General features: G+C 54.4%; 1 protein-coding gene across 4 annotated transcripts in view; it reads left to right on the top strand.

The window, feature by feature from the left end:
* Nucleotides 1-4,400: 4,400 nt before the first annotated feature.
* Nucleotides 4,401-26,852, top strand: part of LOC142930465 (tumor protein 63-like) — a 30,791-nt gene continuing 8,339 nt past the window's right edge. For 2 of the 4 annotated variants that reach the window (XM_076072862.1, XM_076072865.1), the window contains exons 1-9: nt 4,401-5,165; nt 16,855-17,112; nt 19,746-19,938; nt 20,407-20,525; nt 21,016-21,125; nt 21,905-22,077; nt 22,767-22,852; nt 24,273-24,397; nt 26,410-26,540. In XM_076072862.1, the coding sequence (XP_075928977.1) occupies nt 5,124-5,165; nt 16,855-17,112; nt 19,746-19,938; nt 20,407-20,525; nt 21,016-21,125; nt 21,905-22,077; nt 22,767-22,852; nt 24,273-24,397; nt 26,410-26,540 (1,237 nt within the window). In that variant the 5' untranslated portion in view covers nt 4,401-5,123. Of the gene's footprint in view, nt 5,166-15,817; nt 15,998-16,854; nt 17,113-19,745; nt 19,939-20,406; nt 20,526-21,015; nt 21,126-21,904; nt 22,078-22,766; nt 22,853-24,272; nt 24,398-26,409; nt 26,541-26,852 lie in introns of those variants that run through there. The other 2 variants (XM_076072863.1, XM_076072864.1) reach the window with 2 other exon arrangements.

The raw sequence follows: 26,852 nt of genomic DNA, 5'->3' as shown, positions 1-26,852 counted from the left end.
TCAGGGAGGACGGGAGGGAGAAAGGGCGGGAGAGGAGAAAGGAGCCAAGGGAAGGAGGGGGGGGGGAGAAGAGAGATGGGAGAGGAACGGAGAAGCTAGAGCACGTGGGGGGGGGGGGAGATGAAGGGAGGCGGAGAAGGAGCGGGCACGCGGGGAGAAGGGAGGGGTTCGGAGTGGGGGGTGGCCACACGGAAGCCACGTGGTTTACATGAGGCTTGAGTTGGTTTAGAGATCTGTAGGTGAGAGGGGGGGTCATAGTGGGAGTGGCCACACGGAAGCCACGTGGTTTACATGAGGCTTGAGTTGGTTTAGAGATCTGTAGGTGAGCGGGGGGGTTCAGAGTGGGAGTGGCCACACGGAAGCCACGTGGTTTACATGAGGCTTGAGTTGGTTTAGAGATCTGTAAGTGAGGGGGGGGGGGGGTCATAGTGGGAGTGGCCACACGGAAGCCACGTGGTTTACATGAGGCTTGAGTTGCTTTAGAGATCTGTAGGTGAGGGGGGGGGGGGTCATAGTGGGAGTGGCCACACGGAAGACACGTGGTTTACATGAGGCTTGAGTTGGTTTAGAGATCTGTAGGTGAGAGGGGGGGTCATAGTGGGAGTGGCCACACGGAAGCCACGTGGTTTACGTGAGGCTTGAGTTGGTTTAGAGATCTGTAGGTGAGGGGGGGTCATAGTGGGAGTGGCCACACGGAAGCCACGTGGTTTACATGAGGCTTGAGTTGGTTTAGAGATCTGTAGGTGAGGGGGGGGGGGTCATAGTGGGAGTGGCCACACGGAAGCCACGTGGTTTACATGAGGCTTGAGTTGGTTTAGAGATCTGTAGGTGAGGGGGGGGGGGTTCGGAGTGGGAGTGGCCACACGGAAGCCACGTGGTTTACGTGAGGCTTGAGTTGCTTTAGAGATCTGTAGGTGAGAGGGGGGGGGGGGTAATAGTGGGAGTGGCCACACGGAAGCCACGTGGTTTACATGAGGCTTGAGTTGCTTTAGAGATCTGTAGGTGAGTGGGGGGGTCATAGTGGGAGTGGCCACACGGAAGCCACGTGGTTTACATGAGGCTTGAGTTGGTTTAGAGATCTGTAGGTGAGAGGGGGGGGGGGTCATAGTGGGGGGTGGTCACACGGAAGCCACGTGGTTTACATGAGGCTTGAGTTGGTTTAGAGATCTGTAGGTGAGGGGGGGGTCATAGTGGGAGTGGCCACACGGAAGCCACGTGGTTTACGTGAGGCTTGATCTGGCTCAGAGAGTTATGTCCGTGCCAACATTCGTTACGGGAAATTCATTTTAACATTGGTTCACGTTTCCGTAACTATCTGCAGTATTTACAACGAGCAGGAACCCGGGGAGCTTCTGCGGCTAAAGGATAGCGAATATGTACCAATAGGCAGATGTTAACTCCCTCGCCTGGCATGCAGCAGGTCGTGGCTTCGATCCCGACCCTGACGCCTCCCGTATATTTGGGGTTTGCGTGTCTCTCTCTCCCTGTGGTCGTGTGGATTTTTCTCCGGGTCCTGCCCGTTTCCTCCCCTCCACATTTAGAATCAATGTCAGGCGTTTGTTAGAACGTCTGGCCCTACCAAGGCAACCGCAGGCGGGACTCGAAATTCAATAAATCTAGGAGCAAACCTGGAAAAGCAGTTGCGAGTAGCAACATCATCAATACCAGCTAACATCATCACACGCCTCGCCAAAGAGAAGCAGTTACAGCCATCACATTAGGGGTGAGTAAAGTCACGTAGAGGGGAAACAATAAAATAATCAAAAAAATCTATAAAACAATCAAATTCTCACGACGTTTCGACTGCAACACAAGCAATCATCATCAGGTGTGATGATTACTTGTGTTGCAGTCGTGAGAATTTTATTGTTTTATATTTTTATTATTTTATTGTTACCCTTCTACGTGACTTTACCGAAAGAACCAAGAATATGAATCCCTGCAGTCACGAAAGCTTTAAATCAAAATTCAAATATAACTAATTTTTAAGTTGATAACTTTGTATGGCCCGCGAATGATGTTATATAAATATCCAAATGGCGCTTGGCAGAAAAAAGGTTTCCCAACCCGGGTTTAGAGCATTTGGCCGCTATAAATTTCCACACAATGATAAGCCGCTTCGATGCGCTATCAATTGTTATAGCCAGGTCGCTTCTGCAACCAAAAAAAAATAGCTATGCACGCTCAATGGGCCTCACCTGGTAAAATACAAATAAATAAAAAATAGTCGCAATACATTATTGACAATGGAATCTCGAATGCTGTACACAGGCCGCGAGAATTAGCATCAAGGTCACGTGACTGAAAATGCGCCAAGATTCCTGCTGCCCCACCCCAGCCCCGCCCCCACCCCACCTTCACCCCCCCCGCCCCGCCCCTCATCTCACCTGCTGCAGGATTTTTGTTATGTTGCACCTGGGACACGTGACCTTTGCCCCGGCTGCACCTGCCGCACGCGCCGCTCCCAGCGCCCTGGGGGTGGTGGGGAGTGGAGGGGGCGGGGCCAGGTAAGGGGGGGCGGGGCTGTGGGCGTGGTTAGTGGCTGGGGGCGGAGTTCACGCCGCTTAAAGCGCGGGACTTGAGGCGGCAAAAGTGGAAGGAGATTAGAGGAGTGGGGGGGGGGTAGGGGAAGAAGGAGGGAGGCAGGGGGCAAGGGGCAGGGGGGGAGGGAGGTAGGGGGCAGCGGGTAGGGGGGCAGCGGGAGGGAGGCAGGGGGGTAGGGGGAGGGAGGCAGGGGGCAGGGGGGTAGGGGGAGGGAGGCAGGGGGGTAAGGGGAGGGAGGCAGGGGGCAGGGGGGTAGGGGGAGGGAGGCAGGGGGCAGGGGGGTAGGGGGAGGGAGGCAGGGGGCAGTGGGGCAAGGGGCAGGGGGGGAGAGAGGTAGGGGACAGGAGGTAGGGGACAGGGGACAGTGGGTAGGGAGGCAGTGGGTAGGAGGGCAGCGGGAGGGAGGCAGGGGGCAGGGGGGTAGGGGGAGGGAGGCAGGGGGGTAGGGAGGGAGGGGGCAGGGGGGTAGGGGTAGGGAGGGGGCAGGGGGCAGGGCGTGAGAAATTGGGACGCTCGGACTCGCTGCTGCTTCACAAGCACCAAGGATCACGACTCGACACGCGCCGCGTCAATAACAACACGGAGCGCACGCGCGCGTGTGAGGCCTTAAAAGGGTGACGTGTATACAGACGACGCTTCGGCAGTGGCCCTTCTGCATAGCTCGCTCTCCATCACGTGGAGGGAGGGAGAGAGTGATGGGTGTCAAAGTGATGAGTGAGTGATGGGGGGAGAGTTGGAGGAGCGGAGGAGAGAAAGAGATGGGTGAGTGTTGAGTATTGGGTGAGTGGTGAATATCGGGTGAGTATCGGGTGAGTGATGGGGGTGAGTGGCGGGTGAGTTGCGAGTACTGGGTGAGTGATGGTGAGTATTGGGTGAGTGTTGGTGAGTTTTGGGTGAGTGATGGTGAGTTTTGGGTAAGTGTTGGTGAGTTTTTGGGTGAGTGTTGGTGAGTATTGGGTGAGTGTTGATGAGTTTTGGGTGAGTGATGGTGAGTATTGGGTGAATGATGGTGAGTTTTGGATGAGTGTTGGTGAGTTTTGGCTGAGTGTTGGTGAGTATTGGGTGAGTGTTGGTGAGTTTTGGCTGAGTGTTGGTGAATTTTTGGGTGAGTGTTGGTGAGTTTTTGGGTGAGTGATGGTGAGTTTTTGGTGAGTGTTGGTGAGTTTTTGGATGAGTGTTGGTGAGTATTGGGTGAGTGTTGATGAGTTTTGGGTGAGTGATGGTGAGTATTGGGTGAATGATGGTGAATTTTGGGTGAGTGTTGGTGAGTTTTGGCTGAGTGTTGGTGAGTATTGGCTGAGTGTTGGTGGGTTTTTGGGTGAGTGTTGGTGAGTTTTTGGGTGAGTGATGGTGAGTATTGGCTGAGTGTGAGTATTGGCTGAGTGTTGGTGAGTATTGGGTGAGTGTTGATGAGTTTTGGGTGAGTGATGGTGAGTATTGGGTGAATGATGGTGAGTATTGGCTGAGTGTTGGTGAGTTTTTGGGTGAGTGTTGATGAGTTTTGGGTGAGTGATGGTGAGTATTGGGTGAATGATGGTGAGTTTTGGGTGAGTGTTGGTGAGTTTTGGGTGAGTGATGGTGAGTTTTGGGTGAGTGATGGTGAGTATTGGCTGAGTGTTGGTGAGTATTGGCTGAGTGTTGGTGAGTTTTTGGGTGAGTGTTGGTGAGTTTTGGGTGAGTGAAGGCGAGTGATTTATTGCGCTTTTTACACGCCGAGCAGGAGAAAGTGGTCTGTCCAGTTCCTGTGCTTAGAGGCGCCACTGAGCCAGGTGACATCCCGGGGGGTGGGGGAGTGGGGGGTAGCGTGTGTGGTGGGGGGGGGGGACAGGTGTGTCATCCCCCTCGGGGGGGGGGGGCAGGTATAAAACACAATCCCGGAGAGACTCAGAGATCAGAACCTCGCGAATACGCTAACACACACTGCTACCACGACTCCACACATCCTTACACAGAAGCCACTCACTCCTCGCTGTGACACTTCTCACTGCGTCACTCTCACTGTGTCACTCTCACTGTGTCCACTGCATCACTCCTCACTGTGTCACTTCTCACTGTGTCACTCTCACTGCATCACTCCTCGCTGTGTCACTGCATCACTCCTCACTGTGTCCACTGCATCACTCCTCGCTGTGTCACTTCTCACTGTGTCACTGCATCACTCCTCACTGTGTCCACTGCATCACTCCTCGCTGTGTCACTTCTCACTGTGTCACTGCATCACTCCTCACTGTGTCCACTGCATCACTCCTCGCTGTGTCACTTCTCACTGTGTCACTGCATCACTCCTCACTGTGTCCACTGCATCACTCCTCGCTGTGTCACTTCTCACTGTGTCACTGCATCACTCCTCACTGTGTCCACTGCATCACTCCTCACTGCGTCGCTTCTCACTGCGTGGCAGAGAGTCGATGAGAGTGACAGGGAGAGCATCAGGTGAGGGTTAGGGGCAGCGGAGGGAGGGTGAATGACAGAGAGCGAGTGGGTGAGTGGCAGAGGGTGCAGGGGGAGCGGGCGTGAGGCTTTGGGGAGAGTTGTTGGGGAGAGTTTCATGAATTAGGGACAAGGAGGAGACCCGCACGATGCTGTACGTGAGCAACACAAGCCAGGTGCAATATGGAGGGGTAAGTGACACACACACACGCGTACACACACGCGCGTACACACACGCGCGTACACACACACGCGTACACACACACGCGTACACACACACGCGTACACACACACGCGTACACACACGCGTACGTACACACGCGTACACACACATACACACACACGCGTACACACACACAGATATACACACGTACACACATACACACACATACACACGTACACACACACATACATACACACACATGTACACACACACACACATGTACACACGTACACACACACGTACACACACATACATATACACACACATACATATACACACACGCGTACACATACACAGGTACACACACGTACACACACACACGTACACACGTACACACACGGACAAAGACCCCCCCCGTATAGCCTTAACAGCTTGTAGGAGCAAGTGCTGTTTGCGAGCACCTATGAAGGCAGGCATATACACACATACATACACACGAGGGGGTGGGTGGCCAGCACCACGCCCGGCGATGTTTGCACACCGCGCCAGGTACTCATTTGAGGCTGAGTCGACCTAGGGGGGAGGGAGGGGGGGGCAACGACACCGTCAGCGGTGTCGTTGGCCGTGATCGGGAATCGAACTCTGGTGGTCAGGTTCGTGCCCGCAGCGCGCTCACCGCTGCGCCACCGCTCCCCGATACGTGGATTTACTCGGGGATTCGTTGTCACGCGCGCCTCCACACGCGTTGACCGATTCCACTCGCCACTGATGATAGCCCGTGAATGATCGGCGTGGAACTCTGGACGCCGGGTTCGCAGCGCGATGCGCTAACCACTGCGCCACAGTTCCCCCAGGTATTACATGGAGCGCACACACAAAATACAGAGTAATACACACACACGCGCGCACGCGTATCTAAGTGAGATACGCGCATATACATACCACACGTAAAAGACAAAGATCCCCCGTGTAACCTTAACAGTCTGTTGGGGCAAGTGCTGTTAGCGAGCACCTATACAGGCTGGCACAGCACACGAGGGGGGTGGATGGCCAACACCACGCCCGGCCGCCAGGTACTCATTTGAGGCTTGAGTCGATCTAGGGGAGGCCCGGGACCAATTCAAATAATCGTCACCGATTGTGTTGGCCGTGAGCGGGTAATCGAACCCGGGTCGCCAGGTTCGGAGTGCAGCGTAGCGCTAACCGCTCCGCCACCGCTCTAAATAAACCCACGTATATACATACCACACACACACACACGTGCACACACACGCACGTGCACACACGCACATGTACACACACACACATGTACACACACACACGTGCACATGTACACACGTGCACACACACATGTACACACGTGCACACACACACGTGCACACACGCACGTACACACGTGCACACGCGTACCTGTGCGCGTGTGCACGTGGTTCTTGTGCACAGGCATGCATGGTTGTACTGTATAGGCATTATGTAGCAAAGACAAGGACAAAGATCCCCCGTATGGCCTTAACAGACTGTTGGGGCAAGGGGGTTGGGACGTCAACACCACGCCCGGTCGCCTTTGTCTCCCCAGCGGTGATGTTTAGACGCAGCACCAGGATTGTATTCATTTGAGGCTGATTTGGTTCAGATTTTCGCCACTCGTGTTGGTGGCCGTGAGCGAGAATCGAACTCATACCCAGTACATACACACGCAGTACATACACACACGCAGTACATACACACACGCAGCACATATACACACTCAGTACATACACAGTACATACACACGCGGTACATACACACACAGCACATATACACACGCAGTACATACATACCCAGTACATACACACAGTACATACACATACAGTACATACACACAGTACACTGTTTACACACATAGTACAGTATACAAACAGTACACACACCGTACACACACGTACATACACGTACCGTACACACACACACGGTGTACACACAAAGATAAAGACAACAACACACACCGTACACACACACACACGGTGTACACACACACGCACCCTACACACACGCACCGTACACATACACCGTACACACACGCACCGTACACACACACACCGTACACAAACACACGTACACACACCGTACACACACACACACGGTGTACACACACACACACAGTACACACACACTCACGTACACACACACACAGTGACCACTCGTGTGAGCTAGAGGGTGACGAGGTGTTACCTGTATCGCGTTGTTCACACGCGCGCGTGTGTGACCTGGTTGGTATGTGTGTCTGTATGTATCTACATGGTCACTGATGTGTGTGTGTCCTGGTTGGTATGTGTGTCTGTATGTATCTACATAGTCACTGTTGTGTGTGTGTGTGTCCTGGTTGGTATGTGTGTCTGTATGTATCTGTATAGTCACTGCTGTGTGTGTGTGTCCTGGTTGGTATGTGTGTCTGTATGTATCTGTATGGTCACTGTTGTGTGTGTGTGACCTGGTTGGTATGTGTGTCTGTATGTATCTGCATGGTCACTGTTGTGTGTGACCTGGTTGGTATGTGTGTCTGTATGTATCTGTATGGTCACTGATGTGTGTGTGTGACCAGGTTGGTATGTGTGTCTGTATGTATCTATTCACTGCTGTGTGTGTGTGTGACCTGGTTGGTATGTGTGTCTGTATGTATCTACATGGTCACTGTTGTGTGTGTGTGACCTGGTTGGTATGTGTGTCTGTATGTATCTGTATGGTCACAGCTGTGTGTGTGTGTCCTGGTTGGTATGTGTGTCTGTATGTATCTACATAGTCACTGATGTGTGTGTGTGACCTGGTTGGTATGTGTGTCTGTATGTATCTACATGGTCACTGATGTGTGTGTGTCCTGGTTGGTATGTGTGTCTGTATGTATCTAGTCACTGCTGTGTGTGACCTGGTTGGTATGTGTGTCTGTATGTATCTACATGGTCACTGTTGTGTGTGTGTGACCAGGTTGGTATGTGTGTCTGTATGTATCTACATGGTCACTGTTGTGTGTGACCTGGTTGGTATGTGTGTCTGTATGTATCTGTATGGTCACTGCTGTGTGTGTGACCTGGTTGGTATGTGTGTGTATGTATCTACATGGTCACTGTTGTGTGTGTGTCCTGGTTGGTATGTGTGTCTGTATGTATCTACATGGTCACTGTTGTGTGTGTGTGTCCTGGTTGGTATGTGTGTCTGTATGTATCTACATGGTCACTGTTGTGTGTGTGTGACCTGGTTGGTATGTGTGTCTGTATGTATCTGTATGGTCACTGTTGTGTGTGTGTGACCTGGTTGGTATGTGTGTCTGTATGTATCTACATGGTCACTGTTGTGTGTGTGTGTCCTGGTTGGTATGTGTGTCTGTATGTATCTAGTCACTGCTGTGTGTGTGTGACCTGGTTGGTATGTGTGTCTGTATGTATCTGCATGGTCACTGTTGTGTGTGTGTGACCTGGTTGGTATGTGTGTCTGTATGTATCTGCATGGTCACAGCTGTGTGTGTGACCTGGTTGGTATGTGTGTCTGTATGTATCTGTATGGTCACTGTTGTGTGTGTGTGACCTGGTTGGTATGTGTGTCTGTATGTATCTGTATGGTCACTGTTGTGTGTGTGTGACCTGGTTGGTATGTGTGTCTGTATGTATCTACATGGTCACTGTTGTGTGTGTGTGTCCTGGTTGGTATGTGTGTCTGTATGTATCTACATGGTCACTGTTGTGTGTGTGTGTGTGTCCTGGTTGGTATGTGTGTCTGTATGTATCTACATGGTCACTGTTGTGTGTATGTGTCCTGGTTGGTATGTGTGTCTGTATGTATCTGTATGGTCACTGTTGTGTGTGTGTGTCCTGGTTGGTATGTGTGTCTGTATGTATCTACATAGTCACAGCTGTGTGTGTGTGTGTCCTGGTTGGTATGTGTGTCTGTATGTATCTAGTCACTGCTGTGTGTGTGTGACCTGGTTGGTATGTGTGTCTGTATGTATCTAGTCACTGCTGTGTATGTGTGTCCTGGTTGGTATGTCTGTCTGTATGTATCTACATGGTCACTGATGCGTGTGTGTGTCCTGGTTGGTATGTGTGTCTGTATGTATGTATCTAGTCACTGCTGTGTGTGTGTGACCTGGTTGGTATGTGTGTCTGTATGTATCTGTATGGTCACTGTTGTGTGTGTGTGACCTGGTTGGTATGTGTGTCTGTATGTATCTGTATGGTCACTGTTGTGTGTGTGTGACCTGGTTGGTATGTGTGTTTGTATGTATCTGTATGGTCACTGTTGTGTGTGTGTGACCTGGTTGGTATGTGTGTCTGTATGTATCTAGTCACTGATGTGTGTGTGTGTCCTGGTTGGTATGTGTGTCTGTATGTATCTGTATGGTCACAGCTGTGTGTGTGACCTGGTTGGTATGTGTGTCTGTATGTATCTAGTCACTGCTGTGTGTGTGACCTGGTTGGTATGTGTGTCTGTATGTATCTGTATAGTCACTGCTGTGTGTGTGTGTCTTTGTGCATCAGTGACGAATTTTTATTGAACCGGTCCGGGTCCTTTCCCGAGGGTCGACTCAGCCTGAAATGAGTACCTGGTGCGTTGTGTTGATATCAGCACTGGGGAGACAAAGGCGGTCGGGCGTGGTGCTGGCCACCCACCCCTTCGTGTACCGGGCCGGCCTTCATAGGTGCTCGCTAACAGCACTTGCCCCAACAGTCTGTTAAGACTATACGGGGGATCTTTGTATCTATAGATATTGTGTGTATTTCCCTGTGTGTATGTATATATTGCGTATATACATTGTGTGCATACATAGTGTGTGTGCTGTATATACATTGTGTCAATATATTGTGTGATACGTGTGTGTATGTACATTGTGTCAATACATCCAGCACGTCCGATTAGCACGGTTGGCTACGTACAGTGCGGAAGAAATACAACATACATGCATGTGTGTTACTTGTGTATATACAGCACTGTGTGTATACACTGCGTGATTGTGTATGGGTGTGTGTGTGTTACCTGTGTGTGTGGATGGTTGTGTGTTACCTGTGTGTGTGTGTGAGTGGTTGTGCGTGTTACCTGTGTGTGTGTATGGTTGTGTGTGTGCTACCTGTGTGTGAATGTTTCCTGTGTGTGTAGCTGGTTGTGTGTGTGTAGGTGGGATGACGGTGTAAAGCTGTAATGCGTATGGGTGTGTGCATGCATGTAGGGTGTGTTAGGAGGGTGTGTTAGGTTGAGTGGGCGTCAGGTGGTGAGTGTATGCGGTTTATGGAGGGTGTGTAGGAACAATGAATGCATGGTGGATGCATGCAATAGATGGTGTATGCATGCATGATGTGTATGCTCTATGTATTGTGTATGCTGCGTTGTGTGTGTATGATGCATGGTGTATGTATGCATTGTGTGTGATGCGTTGTGTATGCGTGATGCATGGTGTATGATGCATGGTGTATGTATGCATTGTGTGTGATGCGTTGTGTATGCATGGTGTATGATGCATTGTGTATGCATGCATTGTGTATGATGCGTTGTGTATATATGATGCATGGTGTATGATGCGTTGTGTGTGTATGATGCATGGTGTATGTATGCATTGTGTGTGATGCGTTGTGTATGCATGGTGTATGCTGCATTGTGTATGCATGCATTGTGTATGATGCGTTGTGTATACGTGATGCATGGTGTATGATGCGTTGTGTGTGTATGATGCATGGTGTATGTATGCATTGTGTGTGATGCGTTGTGTATGCATGGTGTATGCATGCATTGTGTATGCATGTATTGTGTATGATGCGTTGTGTATACGTGATGCATGGTGTATGATGCGTTGTGTGTGTATGATGCATGGTGTATGCATGCATTGTGTATGATGCGTTGTGTATACGTGATGCATGGTGTATGATGCGTTGTGTGTGTATGATGCATGGTGTATGCATGCATTGTGTATGATGCGTTGTGTGTGTATAATGCATGGTGTATGTATGCATTGTGTGTGATGCGTTATGTGTGGTGCATGGTGTATGTGTGCATTGTGTGTGATGCGTTGTGTATGCATGGTGTATGATGCATTGTGTATGCATGCATTGTGTATGATGCGTTGTGTATACGCGATGCATGGTGTATGATGCGTTGTGTGTGTATGATGCATGGTGTATGCATGCATTGTGTATGACGCGTTGTGTGTGTATAATACATGGTGTATGTATGCATTGTGTGTGATGCGTTATGTGTGGTGCATGGTGTATGTATGCATTGTGTGTGATGCGTTGTGTGTGGTGCATTGCATGTGATGCGTTGTGTGTGGTGCATGGTGTATGCATGCATTGTGTATGACGCGTTGTGTGTGTATGATGCATGGTGTATGCATGCATTGTGTATGACGCGTTGTGTGTGTATAATACATGGTGTATGTATGCATTGTCTGATGCGTTATGTGTGGTGCATGGTGTATGTATGCATTGTGTGTGATGCGTTGTGTGTGGTGCATTGCATGTGATGCGTTGTGTGTGGTGCATGGTGTATGCATGCATTGTGTATGATGCGTTGTGTGTGTATGATGCATGTTGTATTCATTCATCGTGTACGTATGCATGGTGTATGTATGAAAGGTGTATGTATACTGTGCACCGTGTGTTGTGCATGTACGATGGTGTACAGTATACACAGATGCAATCGCCTAGGCGGCGTAGATTCGGTTACCGGTTTTCGGAACGGCTAACCGTTTTCGGTGGAGCCGTTCAATTAACGAACGCACACGAATCGACACGGCCTCGCGTCACCCTGCACGCTCTACGTTTCTGTAGATGAAGGCGCAGAGAGCCCTGCCTAAGGGAGTGGGGGGCATGCCCACACTCTCCGCAACGCGATTTACTCGCTTGCTCTTGCCGCCGCATGGCTCACAGGGTTATCTCCAGATATGTAAGAGGCAAAGTTATGATTGTGTGTGTGTCTGTTCAAAATGTTTAGCGTACTTCCCGACATGCAACAAACTTGAAATTTGCCATGTGGGTACTTTCCAGACTGTACACCATGCACAAATTATTAAAATACACTTTTTTTGTTGGGGGGGGGGGGGGGGAGCTCAATAATGTAAATATGTTTTTTTGCACGGCAAGTGAGCTGTGACGTCAAATCTGTCACGTGACCCGCGCACGTGGAAGCGTAACGCATTGTAGTGTAGTGGTTAGCGCGCCGCGCTACGAACCCAGCGACCCGAGTTCGATTCCCGCTCACGGCCACCACCGGTGACGATTATTTGAACCGGTCCTGGGCCTCCCCTAGGTCGGCTCAGCCTCAAACGAGTAACTGGTGTGGTGTGTGAACATCGCCACTGGGGAGACAAAGGCAGCCGCGCGTGGTGGATCCAAGTCCAGGGCGAAGCCGGGTAGTACAGCTAGTACCTAATAAATGAAACTGAAAAAAAACTGCTGCTGTTGTCGGGTGGATCGAGGTGGCGGGATTGTTCTGTCGCGACGGAGAGATTTGGTGGCAGCGGCTGTTCTCGTTTCTCAGTGGGACGCCACGGTGGCTGGGAGATGTTAGCTACCTCGCCTGGTGTGCAGGAGGTCGTAGGTTCGATCCCGACGCTGACGCCTACTGCTGTATATTTGGAGTTTGCGGTGTCTCTCTCTCTCATCATCATCACGGTGGATAGGAGATGTTAACAACCTCGCCTGGTGTGCAGGAGGTCGTAGGTTCGATCCCGACGCTGACGCCTACTGCTGTATATTTGGAGTTTGCGGTGTCTCTCTCTCATCATCATCACGGTGGATAGATGTTAACAACCTCGCCTGGTGTGCAGGAGGTCGTAGGTTCGATCCCGACGCTGACGCCTACTGCTGTATAATTGGAGTTTGCGTGTCTCTCTCTCTCTCATCATCATCACGGTGGCTGGGAGATGTTAACGACCTCGCCTGGTGTACAGGAGGTCGTCGGTTCGATCCCGACGCTGACGCCTGCTGCTGCTGTATATTTGGAGTTTGCGGTGTCTATCTCTCTCGCCACGTGGTCGCGTGGATTTTTCTCCCTGGGTCCGCCGGTTTTCCCCTCCACGTTCAGAATCATCAACATCACCACACGCGTCTCGAGCAGTGAGTGAGTGGTTCTTCACCTTTACTCTAGCCTTGCAACCCCTTTCGTTCTCAGTCGTTAAAAATATTTAATGTTAATACAAAAAAAATGTGGTTTGCTGAAACAGCTCCAAATCAGATAATTCTAGATGATGAACGTTTGTGTTGCGATCTAAACGTCGTAGGTTTTTTTTTAAATTACTATTTTCTTTGAACCTGTCTACGTGATTTAACGAAAGACCCAAACAATATGAAACACCTGATGATGATTGCTTGTGTTGCAGTCGAAACGTCGTGAGAATTCTATTGTTTTACATTTTTATTATTTTATTGTTTCCCTTATACGTGACTTTACCGAAAGAACCAAGAATATGAATCCGAAAGCTTTAAATCAAAATTTTACATGAAACAAAGTAGTTGCTTTTGATTTAAAGCTTTCGTGACTGCAGGGATTCATATTCTTGGTTCTTTCGGTAAAGTCACCACGTAGAATGGAAACAATAAAATAATAAAAATATGAAACAATAAAATTATCACGACGTTTCGACTGCAACACAAGCAATCATCATCAGGTGTGAAAACCACAACAAGAAAATTTGAAAAAATACATATTGTTGTGATTTTCACACCTGATGATGATTGCTTGTATTGCAGTCGAAACGTCGTGAGAATTTTATCGTTTTAAATTTTTATTATTTTATTGTTTCCCTCCTACGTGACTTTACCGAAAGAACCAAGAATATAAGGTAGTTGCTACTTACGTGCACGTGCTTTATTCGTGTTTCGACGAGTGACTTTTCTAGTTATGAAGAACCACCGATTTAGAGACTTTGGCTGCTGTGCGTTCCCACACGATGACTAGCCACTTGGTTCAGGTATCATTTGTGGGCAGGTCGCTTCCGAGAAAGGGGCTACAGTGATCAGTGGGCATTAAATGGTGAAATAAAAATAGTTTGGAAAAAAAAGCAGCTACGCGCCTTCGTGGTTATTGTCGGACATTTCATATATGTGCGGAAAACCGGTAACCGTTATTTTACCGGTTAGAGCAGTTGTTCTTAACCTTTACTGCAGCCTGCAACCCCTCTGGTTCCCAGATTTCGAACCACTGGGTTAGAGCAACCTTGGTCTCTGTGCGTGTGTGATGCGTGCAGCGACGATTATCTGAACCGGTCCAGGGCGTCCACTAGGTCGACTCAGCCTGAAATGAGTACCTGGTGCGATGTGTTAACATCGCCCACTGGGGAGACAAAGGCGGTCTGGCGTTATCCCGACCACCCACACCCCCTCGTGTGCCGTGCCGGCCTTCATAGGTGCTCGCTAGACCGCACTTGCTCCTACAGTCTGTTAAGGCTACACGGAGGATCTTTGTCTTTGTCATGTATGTTGAACTTCTTTCGCACCGTGCCTAGCCAACCGTGCTAATCGGAGGTGTCTCGGTACTGAAACCGAGTCGTGTGATGTCCATGTATTGGTGACTATTCATAAGCAGTACACATTGAATCACTGTTCATCAGTAAACAAGTTCAGGCTCTCCAAATCTCTACCGAGGCTCTCTGTTCACTCGCATTGAAGAAGGGCCATTGCCCGAAACGTCTCATGTTATATATATTATTTTTTTTGTTAATTTTAAAGTCGCGCAAGTGTCGTCGTCGTTTTTGGTGGTCGTGTTGCACCACTCTGAACAAGGTTCCTTCCGTGTGGAGTGGTCGTAGTTGTGGAGTGTGAGGGAGGTAGGAGAGGGGTAGGTGGGAGGGTGAGGGAGGTAGGAGAGGGGTAGGTGGGAGGGAGGGGTAGGTGAGAGGGTGAGGGAGGGTGAGAGAGGTAGGAGAGGGGTAGGTGGGAGGGTGAGGTAGGTAGGAGAGGGGTAGGTGGGAGGGTGAGGGAGGGAGGAGAGAGGTAGGTGGGAGGGTGAGGGAGGTAGGAGAGGGGTAGGTGGGAGGGTGAGGGAGGGAGGAGAGAGGTAGGTGGGAGGGTGAGGGAGGTAGGTGGGAGGGTGAGGGAGGTAGGAGAGGGGTAGGTGGGAGGGTGAGGGAGGGAGGGGTAGGTGAGAGGGTGAGGGAGGGTGAGGGAGGTAGGTGGGAGGGTGAGGGAGGGTGAGGGAGGTAGGTGGGAGGGTGAGGTAGGGGAGGGGTAGGTGGGAGGGTGAGGTAGGGGAGGGGTAGGTGAGAGGGTGAGGGAGGGTGAGGGAGGTAGGTGGGAGGGTGAGGGAGGTAGGTGGGAGGGTGAGGTAGGGGAGGGGTAGGTGGGAGGGTGAGGTAGGGTGAGAGAGGTAGGTGAGGGGTAGGTGGGAGGGAGGGGTAGGTGAGAGGGTGAGGGAGGGTGAGGGAGGTAGGTGGGAGGGTGAGGTAGGGGAGGGGTAGGTGGGAGGGTGAGGTAGGGTGAGAGAGGTAGGTGAGGGGTAGGTGGGAGGGAGGGGTAGGTGAGAGGGTGAGGGAGGGTGAGGGAGGTAGGTGGGAGGGTGAGGGAGGGAGGGGAGGGGTAGGTGAGGGAGGGAGGGGTAGGTGAGAGGGTGAGGGAGGGGAGGGGTAGGTGAGAGGGTGAGGGAGGGAGGGGGTTGAGTGAAGCGAAGCAGGAAGGGGGTAGGGGGCGAGGTGAGGGAGGGAGGGGAGGGGCCCCGGTTGCTAGGGGTAACGCAGACGCTAGGGTTACCGCGGTGTTTGTCAAACCCCGAGGGACGCGACTCCCGCGCACAGAGCGCGCCGAGACGAGAGGCGAGAGACGACAGACGAGGTGGTAGGGACGACGAGGTGGAGATGGGGAGCCAGGGGAGACGAGGGGCAAAGTGACGAGGAGTTGTGGACGTGAGGTGAGGTTGACGACGACGTTGATGTTGCTGTGATGTTTGGTTGCCATTTACCTCAAAGGTGGCTCTTAAATTCTCCTCCTCCTCACCACGTCTCCCTCACCTCCTCGTCACCGCGTCTCCCTCACCTCCTCCTCACCGCGTCTCCCTCACCTCCTCACCGCGTCTCCCTCACCTCCTCACCGCGTCTCCCTCACCTCCTCACCGCGTCTCCCTCACCTCCTCCTCACCGCGTCTCCCTCACCTCCTCCTCACCGCGTCTCCCTCACCTCCTCCTCACCGCGTCTCCCTCACCTCCTCACCGCGTCTCCCTCACCTCCTCACCGCGTCTCCCTCACCTCCTCCTAACCACGTCTCCCTCACCTCCTCGTTACCGCGTCTCCCTCACCTCCTCCTCACCGCGTCTCCCTCACCTCCTCCTCACCGCGTCTCCCTCACCTCCTCACCGCGTCTCCCTCACCTCCTCACCGCGTCTCCCTCACCTCCTCCTCACCGCGTCTCCCTCACCTCCTCCTCACCGCGTCTCCCTCACCCCCTCCTCACCGCGTCTCCCTCACCTCCTCCTCACCGCGTCTCCCTCACCTCCTCCTCACCGCGTCTCCCTCACCTCCTCCTCACCGCGTCTCCCTCACCTCCTCCTCACCGCGTCTCCCTCACCTCCTCCTCACCGCGTCTCCCTCACCTCCTCCTCACCACGTCTCCCTCACCTCCTCCTCACCACGTCTCCCTCACCCCCTCCTCACCGCGTCTCCCTCACCTCCTCCTCACCGCGTCTCCCTCACCTCCCAACAACGCCTTCCCCCCTACTAATCCTCCTCTTCTTCTTCCCCCTCCCCAACCCCACCCCGCTTCCATCCCAGCCTCAGTACACGACCCTGCTGGGCCCCGTGTCGGGCACGGGGGTCCAGGGAGCCCCTCGCATGGAGAGAGGGGGCAGCCCCTTCGGCTCGGAGCCCGGGGGTCCGCTGGCCTCGCCGTCCCCCTACGCGCAGCCCAGCTCCACGTACGAGGCGGCGTCTCCCGCCGCGGCCATCCCCTCCATCACGGACTACCCGGGCCCCCACGGGTTCGACGTCTCCTTCCAGCAGAGCAGCACCGCCAAGTCCGCCACGTGGACGGTGAGGGGGGAGGGCACGAGAGGGCATGGGGGGCACGGGGGGGGGGGGGACGCGGGGGCCGAGGAACACGGGAATCACGGGGAGTACAGGGGTCACGGGGGGCATGGGGGCATGGGGGTTACGGGGGACACGGGGGACATGGAAGTTACAGGGGGCACGGAGTCACGGGGGGCATGGAGGTCACGGGGGACATGGGGGTCACAGGGGGCATAGGGGTCACGGGGGGCATAGGGGACATGGGGGTCACAGGGGGCATAGGGGCATGGGGGTCACGGGGGGCATAAGGGGCACGGGGGTATGGCAAACACGGGAGGCAAGGAGTAGATACGGAAGTGGATGCCGGGGGCACAGGAGAAGGGAGTATACAGTATGGGGGGAGAAAGGGGGGTCTCACGGGGACACGCGGGGAAGGACAGGGGGACACTGTAGACAGAAGAGCGGGGGGTGGTGGAACACGGGGAGACGCGAAGGCGATCCTTGCAAAGAGCTGGTCAAGGAGATGATGGGACGTGGTGAGGGAGACACGGCACACGCAGCCTTGCCTCACTCACCCCGTGCCTCACCCCTGCTCCTCACCATCGCCTTCACCCCTCTACACAGCACTAACTCACGAACACACCACCTCACCCCTCTCCCCTTCATTACCTCACTAACACACCACCTCACCCCTCTCCCCATCATTACCTCACTAACACACCACCTCACCCCTCTCCCCTTCATTACCTCACGAACACACCACCTCACCCCTCTCCGCATCATTACCTCACTAACACACCACCTCACCCCTCTCTCCATGATTACCTCACTAACACACCACCTCACTTCTCTCCCCTTCATCACCTCACTAACACACCACCTCACTCATCTCCCTATCATCACGTCACTAACACACCACCTCACCCCTCTCCCCATCATCACCTCACTAACACACCACCTCACTCCTCTCCCCATCATCTCACTAACACACCACATCACCCCTCTCCCCTTCATCACCTCACTAACACACCACCTCACTCGTTTCCCCATCATCACCTCACTAACACACCACCTCACTCCTCTCCCCATCATCACCTCACTAACCCACCACCTCACCCCTCTCCCCATCATCACCTCACTAACACACCACCTCACCCCTCTCCCCTTCATCACCTCACTAACACACCACCTCACCCCTCTCCCCATCATCACCTCACTAACACACCACCTCACCCCTCTCCCCATCATGACCTCACTAACACACCACCTCACCCCTCTCCCCATCATCACCTCACTAACACACCACCTCACCCCTCTCCCCTTCATCACCTCACTAACACATCACCTCACCCCTCTCTCCATCATCACCTCACTAACACCCCACCTCACCCCTCTCCCCATCATCACCTCACTAACACACCACCTCACCCCTCTCTCCATCATCACCTCACTAACACACCACCTCACTCCTCTCCCCATCATCACCTCACTAACCCACCACCTCACCCCTCTCCCCATCATCACCTCACTAACACACCACCTCACTCCTCTCCCCATCATCACCTCACTAACCCACCACCTCACCCCTCTCTCCATCATCACCTCACTAACACACCACCTCACTCCTCTCCCCATCATCACCTCACTAACCCACCACCTCACCCCTCTCTCCATCATCACCTCACTAACACACCACCTCACCCCTCTCCTCATCATCACCTCACTAACACACCACCTCACCCCTCTCCCCATCATGACCTCACTAACACACCACCTCACCCCTCTCCCCATCATGACCTCACTAACACACCACCTCACCCCTCTCCCCATCATTACCTCACTAACACACCACCTCACCCCTCTCCCCATCATCACCTCACTAACACACCACCTCACTCCTCTCCCCATCATCACCTCACTAACACACCACCTCACCCCTCTCCCCATCATCACCTCACTAACACACCACCTCACCCCTCTCCCCATCATCACCTCACTAACACACCACCTCACCCCTCTCCCTATCATCACCTCACTAACACACCACCTCACCCCTCTCCCCATCATCACCTCACTAACCCACCACCTCACCCCTCTCCCCATCATCACCTCACTAACCCACCACCTCACCCCTCTCCCTAGCATCACCTCACTAACACACCACCTCACCCCTCTCCCCATCATCACCTCACTAACACACCACCTCACTCCTCTCCCCATCATCACCTCACTAACACACCACCTCACCCCTCTCCCCATCATCACCTCACTAACACACCACCTCACCCCTCTCCCCATCATCACCTCACTAACACACCACCTCACCCCTCTCCCTATCATCACCTCACTAACACACCACCTCACCCCTCTCCCCATCATCACCTCACTAACCCACCACCTCACCTCTCTCCCCATCATCACCTCACTAACCCACCACCTCACCCCTCTCCCTATCATCACCTCACTAACACACCACCTCACCCCTCTCCCCATCATCACCTCACTAACACACCACCTCACCCCTCTCCCCATCATCACCTCACTAACACACCACCTCACCCCTCTCCCCTTCATCACCTCACTAACCCACCACCTCACCCCTCTCCCTATCATCACCTCACTAACCCACCACCTGACCCCTCTCCCCATCACCTCAGTATTCTCCGGACCTGAAGAAGCTCTACTGCCAGATCGCCAAGACGTGCCCCATCCAGTTCAAGGTTGTGTCCGTGCCGCCGCCTCCCGCGGGCTGCGTGCTGCGCGCCATGCCCGTGTACAAGAAGGCGGAGCACGTGACTGAGGTGGTGAAGCGGTGCCCCAACCACGAGCTGGGCCGCGACTTCAACGAGGGTGAGCTCACGCGCGCACGCAGGCGAGACCCCCTCACGCGGGGCGAGACCCCCTCACGCGGGGCGTGACCCCCTCACACAGTGCGTATACCCCCTCACGCGGGGCGTGAACCCCTCACGCGGGGCGTGACCCCCTCACACAGTGCGTATACCCCCTCACGCGGTGCGTGAACCCCGTACGCGGTACGTGAGGGGTCACGGGATCACGCGGGAGAGACACTGGGGCGATATCGGGAAGGCTGTGGAGGAGGTGGTGGGGACACACGAGGGGAGACACAGGGAGACGACGCCGAGGAGAGATGGGGGAGGAGGGGGACACGCGGTGGAAGGGAAGGCTCGGGCAAGGTGTCCCCACAGTGTCCTCGCGGTGTTCCCGTGTCTCACGGTGTCCCCACGGTGTTCCCGTGTCTCACGGTGTCCCCACGGTGTCCCCGTGTCTCACGCTGTGCCCGCGCTGTGCCCCCCCTAGCCGGACAGACGGCCCCCCCGAGTCACCTGATCCGCGTGGAGGGGAACAACCACGCACAGTACACAGAGGACGCGGTCAGCGGGCGGCAGAGCGTGGTGGTGCCCTACGACTCACCACAGGTGAGCAGCCTCACCAACCACTCACCACTCACTCACCAGCCTCACCACTCACACACATACAGCGTGGTGGTGCCCTACGACTCACCACAGGTGAGCAGCCTCACCAACCACTCACCACTCACCAGCCCCATCACTCACACACAGCGTGGTGGTGCCCTACGGCTCACTGCTGGTGAGTAGCCTCACCAACCACTCACCAGCCTCACCACTGACACACACACAGCGTGGAGGTAACTTACGGCTCACCACAGGTGAGCAGCCTCACCAACCACTCACCACTCACCAGCCCCACCACTCACACACAGCGTGGAGGTGCCCTACGGCTCACTACTGGTGAGTAGCCTCACCAACCACTCACCACTCACTCACACACAGTGTGGTTGTGGCCTACGACTCACCACAGGTTAGCCTCACCAACTACTCACTCACCAGTCTCACCGTGGTACCGGTGTGGTGTTTCCATGGTGATATGTGTGGTCGCGGTGTGCAGGTGGGGACAGAGTTCACCACGGTTCTCTACAACTTCATGTGCAACAGCAGCTGTGTGGGCGGCATGAACCGGAGACCCGTGCTCATCATCATCACCCTGGAGACGCGCGAGTGAGGGATACAATCTCTACTCACCACCACCATCATCATCACCACTCACAAACATCACCTTCACTGTTAACACGACCATTACCACCATCATCACCACCACTCACAAACATCACCTTCACTGTTAACACGACCATTACCACCACCATCATCATCATCACCACTCACAAACATCACCATCACTGTTAACACGACCATTACCGCCACCATCACCACCACCACCACCATCATCATCCACGTTCCCAACTGCCCAAAGATGTCTCCCTCGGCGTACGTGAGTCCTGTGACCCCATGACCCCCGCGTAAGGCCGCCACCCTTCCCACCGTAGGCTAATCCCAGGACAGATATCTCGGTCAGCACGAGGTCGATCACCAGAACCGTGCAGTCACCAAAGGCAAACATCCCCCGTGTAGCCTTAACAGACTGCTGGGGCAAGTGCTGTTCGCGAGCAGCACCGATGAAAGCCGGCACGGCACACGACGGGGTGGGTGGCCAGCACCCCGCCCGGCCGCCTTCGTCTCCCCAGCGACGATGTTTACATCGCCGCACCGCGTACTCGTTTGAGGCCGAGTCGAGTCCCAACGCCAAACGCCGCGGCGCCAGAATCCATTCCTGCCGCCGCCCAAACGCGGGCGCCAGCTCTCCCGGCCGGGCGCCAAAACCCGACGCCGTCGAACCTCCCGCGCCAACTCATTGACGTGTGCCACCCGTGACGATGCCCTTTAACCTCTCCCCGTGACCTCTGTGCCCCTCCCCCCGCCCGCCCCCTTCCCCCCCCCAGCGCGCAGGTGCTGGGTCGCCGCTGCTTCGAGGCGCGGATCTGCGCGTGCCCCGGTCGCGACCGCAAGGCGGACGAGGAGAACTTCCACCGGCAACAGCAGCCCCTGGACCCCGCTGGGGGCGGCAAGGGGGGCACCAGCGCCGTGGGGGGGCTCGGTGGACCCGGCAAGAGGCGTGAGTGAGGGAGGGGGGGGAGCAGGGAGGTGGGCGGGGGGAGTGGTGATGACACATTTGCACGTGGCGTGCGTGCGTGCGTGTGTACGTGTGCGTCCACAAGGGGTTTGTGTACGTGGTGGTGTAGTGGTTAGCGCGCTGCGCTACGAACCCGGCGACCTGGGCTCGATTCACGCTCACGGCCAACACCGGTGACGATTATCTGAACCGGTCCTGGGCCTCCCCTAGGTCGATTCAGCCTCAAATGAGTGCCTGGCGCGGTGTGTAAACGTCGCCGCCCCCCTCGTGTGCCGTGCCGACCTTCATAGGTACTGCTCTCGAACAGCACTTGCCCCTCCAGTCTGTTAAAGGCTATTCTGGGGGGTTCTTTGTCTTTGTATATGTGCACATGGATGTGTGTACACGTGGGTGTGTGTACACCCATATAGAGGAGCGGTTGCACAGTGATTAGCGCTGCACCGCAGACCACGGCTGACACCGGTGACGAATATCCGAGCTGGTCGCGGGCCTTCTCTAGGTCGAGTCAACCTTAAACGAGTACCCACTGGGGAGACAAAGGCGGCCGGGCGTGGCGCTGTCCACCCACCCCCTCGTGCGCCGTGCCGGCTCTCATAGGCGCTGCTCGCTAAAAGCACTTGCCCCTACAGTCTGTTAAGGTTATACGGGGTGATCTTTTATCTTTGTCTCAGCCATGAAGCAAGGCTCCCCTGGCCTCCACACGTCCTCGGGCACCAAGAAGCGGAGACTCGGGGATGACGATGTCTACTACGTCCCCGTGAGTCCCCTCGTTACCCCCCCCCCCCCTCGCCTCTCATCGCCACGGGGGTCTCTGAGTAACTCCGTCCGTGTCTGTAAATGCGGGTGGGGTCACATCGCGTCACCGTGTGTCAGGCTGTGTCACGTCGTGTCAACTTGTGCCTCGCCGCGTCATACCGAGTCACGCGGTGACATGTCGCGTCGCCGTGTCTCGTCACATGACTCCGCCTTGTTGTGTCACGTGACTCCGCCTTGTTGTGTCACATGACTCCGCCTTGTCGTGTCACGTGACTTCGCCTTGTCGTGTCATGTGACTTCGCCTTGTCGTGTCACGTGACTCCGCCTTGTCGTGTCACATGACTTCGCCTTGTCGTGTCACGTGACTTCGCCTTGTCGTGTCACATCACTCCACCTTGTCGTGTCACGTGACTTCGCCTTGTCGTGTCACGTGACTCCGCCTTGTCGTGTCACGTGACTCCGCCTTGTCGTGTCACGTGACTCCGCCTTGTCGTGTCACGTGACTCCGCCTTGTCGTGTCACGTGACTCCGCCTTGTCGTGTCACGTGACTCCGCCTTGTCGTGTCACGTGACTTCGCCTTGTCGTGTCACGTGACTCCGCCTTGTTGTGTCACGTGACTTCGCCTTGTCGTGTCACATCACTTCGCCTTGTCGTGTCACGTGACTTCGCCTTGTCGTGTCACGTGACTTCGCCTTGTCGTGTCACGTGACTTCGCCTTGTCGTGTCACATGACTTTGCCTTGTCGTGTCACGTGACTTCGCCTTGTCGTGTCACGTGACTTTGCCTCGTGGTGTCACGTGACTCCGCCTTGTCGTGTCACGTGACTTCGCCTTGTCGTGTCACGTGACTCCGCCTTGTCGTGTCACGTGACTTCGCCTTGTCGTGTCACGTGACTTTGCCTCGTGGTGTCACGTGACTCCGCCTTGTCGTGTCACGTGACTCCGCCTTGTCGTGTCACGTGACTCCGCCTTGTCGTGTCACGTGACTTCGCCTTGTCGTGTCACGTGACTTTGCCTCGTGGTGTCACGTGACTTCGCCTTATCGTGTCACGTGACTTCGCCTTGTCGTGTCACGTGACTTCGCCTTGTCGTGTCACGTGACTTTGCCTTGTCGTGTCACATGACTCCGCCTTGTCGTGTCACGTGACTTCGCCTTGTCGTGTCACGTGACTCCGCCTTGTCGTGTCACGTGACTTCGCCTTGTCGTGTCACGTGACTTCGCCTTGTCGTGTCACGTGACTTTGCCTTGTCGTGTCACGTGACTCCGCCTTGTCGTGTCACGTGACTTCGCCTTGTCGTGTCACGTGACTCCGCCTTGTCGTGTCACATGACTTCGCCTTGTCGTGTCACGTGACTTTGCCTCGTGGTGTCACGTCGCGTCTCGTGCCGTGGCGTGACCCCGTGACCCCGTGCCGCTCCAGGTGCACGGCCGTGAGAACTACGAGGTGCTCATGAAGATCAAGGAGTCGCTGGAGCTGAGCCAATTCGTGTCCAGCGGAGCCGTGGAGGCCTACAGGCAGCAGCAGCAGCAGCTTTTCCAGCAGCAGTAGGGGCACTCACCTCACCCTCACCCGACACTCACCTGACACTCACCTGACACTCACCTCACCCTCACCTGACACTCACCCGACACTCACCTCACCCTCACCTGACACTCACCCGACACTCACCTAACACTCACCTGACACTCACCTCACCCTCACCCGATACTCACCTGACACTCACCTCACCTGACACTCACCTGGCACTCACCTGACACTCACCTGGCACTCACCTCACCCTCACCTGGCACTCACCTCACCCTCACCTGACACTCACCCGACACTCACCCAACACTCACCTGACACTTACCTGAAATTCAGCTGGCACTCACCTGACCCTCACCCGACACTCACCTGACTCTTACCTGACTCTCACCTCACCCTCACCTGACACTCACCTCACCCTCACCTGACACTCACCTCACTATCACCTCTCACCTCACCCTGGCCTGGCTTTCACCTCACCTTGACCTGGAACCCTGGCTCGACCCACGCCTCAACCGTGACCTGCCCATGCTCCTGACCTTCCACTACCATAGGTCCTGGCCTGGACCCTTACGCTCATCATGATCCTTACCTCACCCTTCTTTTTTCCGCGTCGCCTTTAATTGCAAGCTGCCGAGCACAGGGCCCAGCAAACGGCCAAGCGGCCAGCCACAAACCGGCACGAATTCACCTTCAATAGAATCAGAGTATTTTTTGACTTAATGATTTTCGTGACTGCAGGAATTCACATTCTTTCCGTCTTTCGGTAAAGTCACGTGTCACGTCGCGTCTCGTCACATTGCATATAATGCCTCGTCTACAGCAGTCTGATTCTCTCACCTGAAGACGGTCGCTTCTTGTTGCGATCGAAACGTCGGGATTTAATTTATTTCATTCTCTACCCACGTGACTTTACCGAAAGATACTCTTTGGTTCTATTCGGTAAAGTCACGTAGGTCAAAAATAAAACAACAAAAATCACGACGTTTCGGCCACAACACAAGTGGCCTTCATCAGGTGAAGGGACCAGACTGTCTAGAGGACAGCGCTGGAGTGAACACAGCCAAGCTCAGACCGCGACCTTTAAGCTGTGTGAGAGGAAACAGAGCGCCTTGACAAAGGAATTAGCGTTAAAAATTAGCATTTAATTGGCGGACTTAGCATGATGAACGGTGTAGATGTGCAGAACCAGAGAGCACGGATTCCTGCAGTCACGAAAGCTTCAAATCAAGGTTCACGTAGATAGGTTCAAAGAAAATAACAAAGAACTACGGCGTTTCGCTACCCACCACTTACATTAACATTGGCTGCTGACATTTGTGCTACGCCCATTTCAAGCCCCTTATAAACAGTTTGTCTTTAGAAGCTGATGATGACCGCTCGTGTTGCGAGCGAAACGTCGTGGTTTTTTGTTATTTTCTTTGAACCTATCTACGTGACGTTACCGAAAGACCCAAAGAATATTCATAGTATTTATTTATACCGAAGGTATCCGACGAGCTAGCAAGCCGTTTTTCGTTTCCACAAATGTCTTGTGGATAGGGGTAACAACAGATCGGAGTTATGAACGCGTTTCTTGAGTCGGGGGAGCCTGCTGATGCTGCCGATGCTGCCGCTGTAGGATCCCAATCGAGCGACTCGCAAGGGGATTCTTGAGCATTGGGGCAATGTTTTTTATTTGTGTGTTGGTCGATACCCAGTTCCACTGTGTGTGTGGGTTTAGCTATGGGAGGAGGAGGAAATGGGAGAACCCGGAGGAAACGGAGACAGAGAGAGAACACACACACACAGACTCCATGTAGAGAGCGAGGCGCCCGGGTTGGGAATCGAACCCAGCTGCTTCTTGCACCTGGGTTGGTCACCACAGCGCTGCCACCATAGCCCGAACCGTCGAGGACACGCGTCGTAGACGGTTGACAGCGGAGAGAGGGGACCAGGAGGAAGAGAGGGTGGGGGTTTGATCCACCCCCCCACCCCCCCTCTGCCCCCCCCCATGCCCTAACCTTGACCTGACCCCGTGACCCCTGTCCAGACCCTGTGACCTCTTCCCCCCGTCTCTCCCCAGGCCGTGCCTGCAGTCGCAGCTCCCCTACCCGGGCCCCCCCCTGCCCATGGGGCCCAAGCTGCCATCGGTCAGCCAGTTCGTGGGCCACGGCGCCATGGGTACGGTGCTCACTCACCCTCGCAGCGCCCCGTGTCTCCGTATCCTCACGTCCACAAGTCCCCGTGTCTCCGTATCCTCATGTCCCCGTGTCCACGTGTCCCCGTGTCCCCCTGTCTCAATATCCTCACGTCCACGTGTCACTGTATCCTCTTGTCCTCGTGTCCACGTGTCCCTGTGTCTCCATATCCTCACGTCCACGTGTCCCCGTGTCCCCCTGTCTCCATATCCTCACGTCCACGTGTCACTGTATCCTCTTGTCCTCGTGTCCACGTGTCCCCGTGTCTCAGTATCCTCTTGTTCCCGTGTCCACG

Source organism: Petromyzon marinus, chromosome 39 (genome assembly GCF_048934315.1).
Source record: "Petromyzon marinus isolate PM22_M1 ecotype Great Lakes invasive population chromosome 39, UKy_Petmar_22M1.pri1.0, whole genome shotgun sequence".
NCBI classification, from domain to species: domain Eukaryota; kingdom Metazoa; phylum Chordata; class Hyperoartia; order Petromyzontiformes; family Petromyzontidae; genus Petromyzon; species Petromyzon marinus.
Note: the sequence above shows the minus strand (reverse complement) of the source record. Positions and strands in the feature narration are given on the sequence as shown.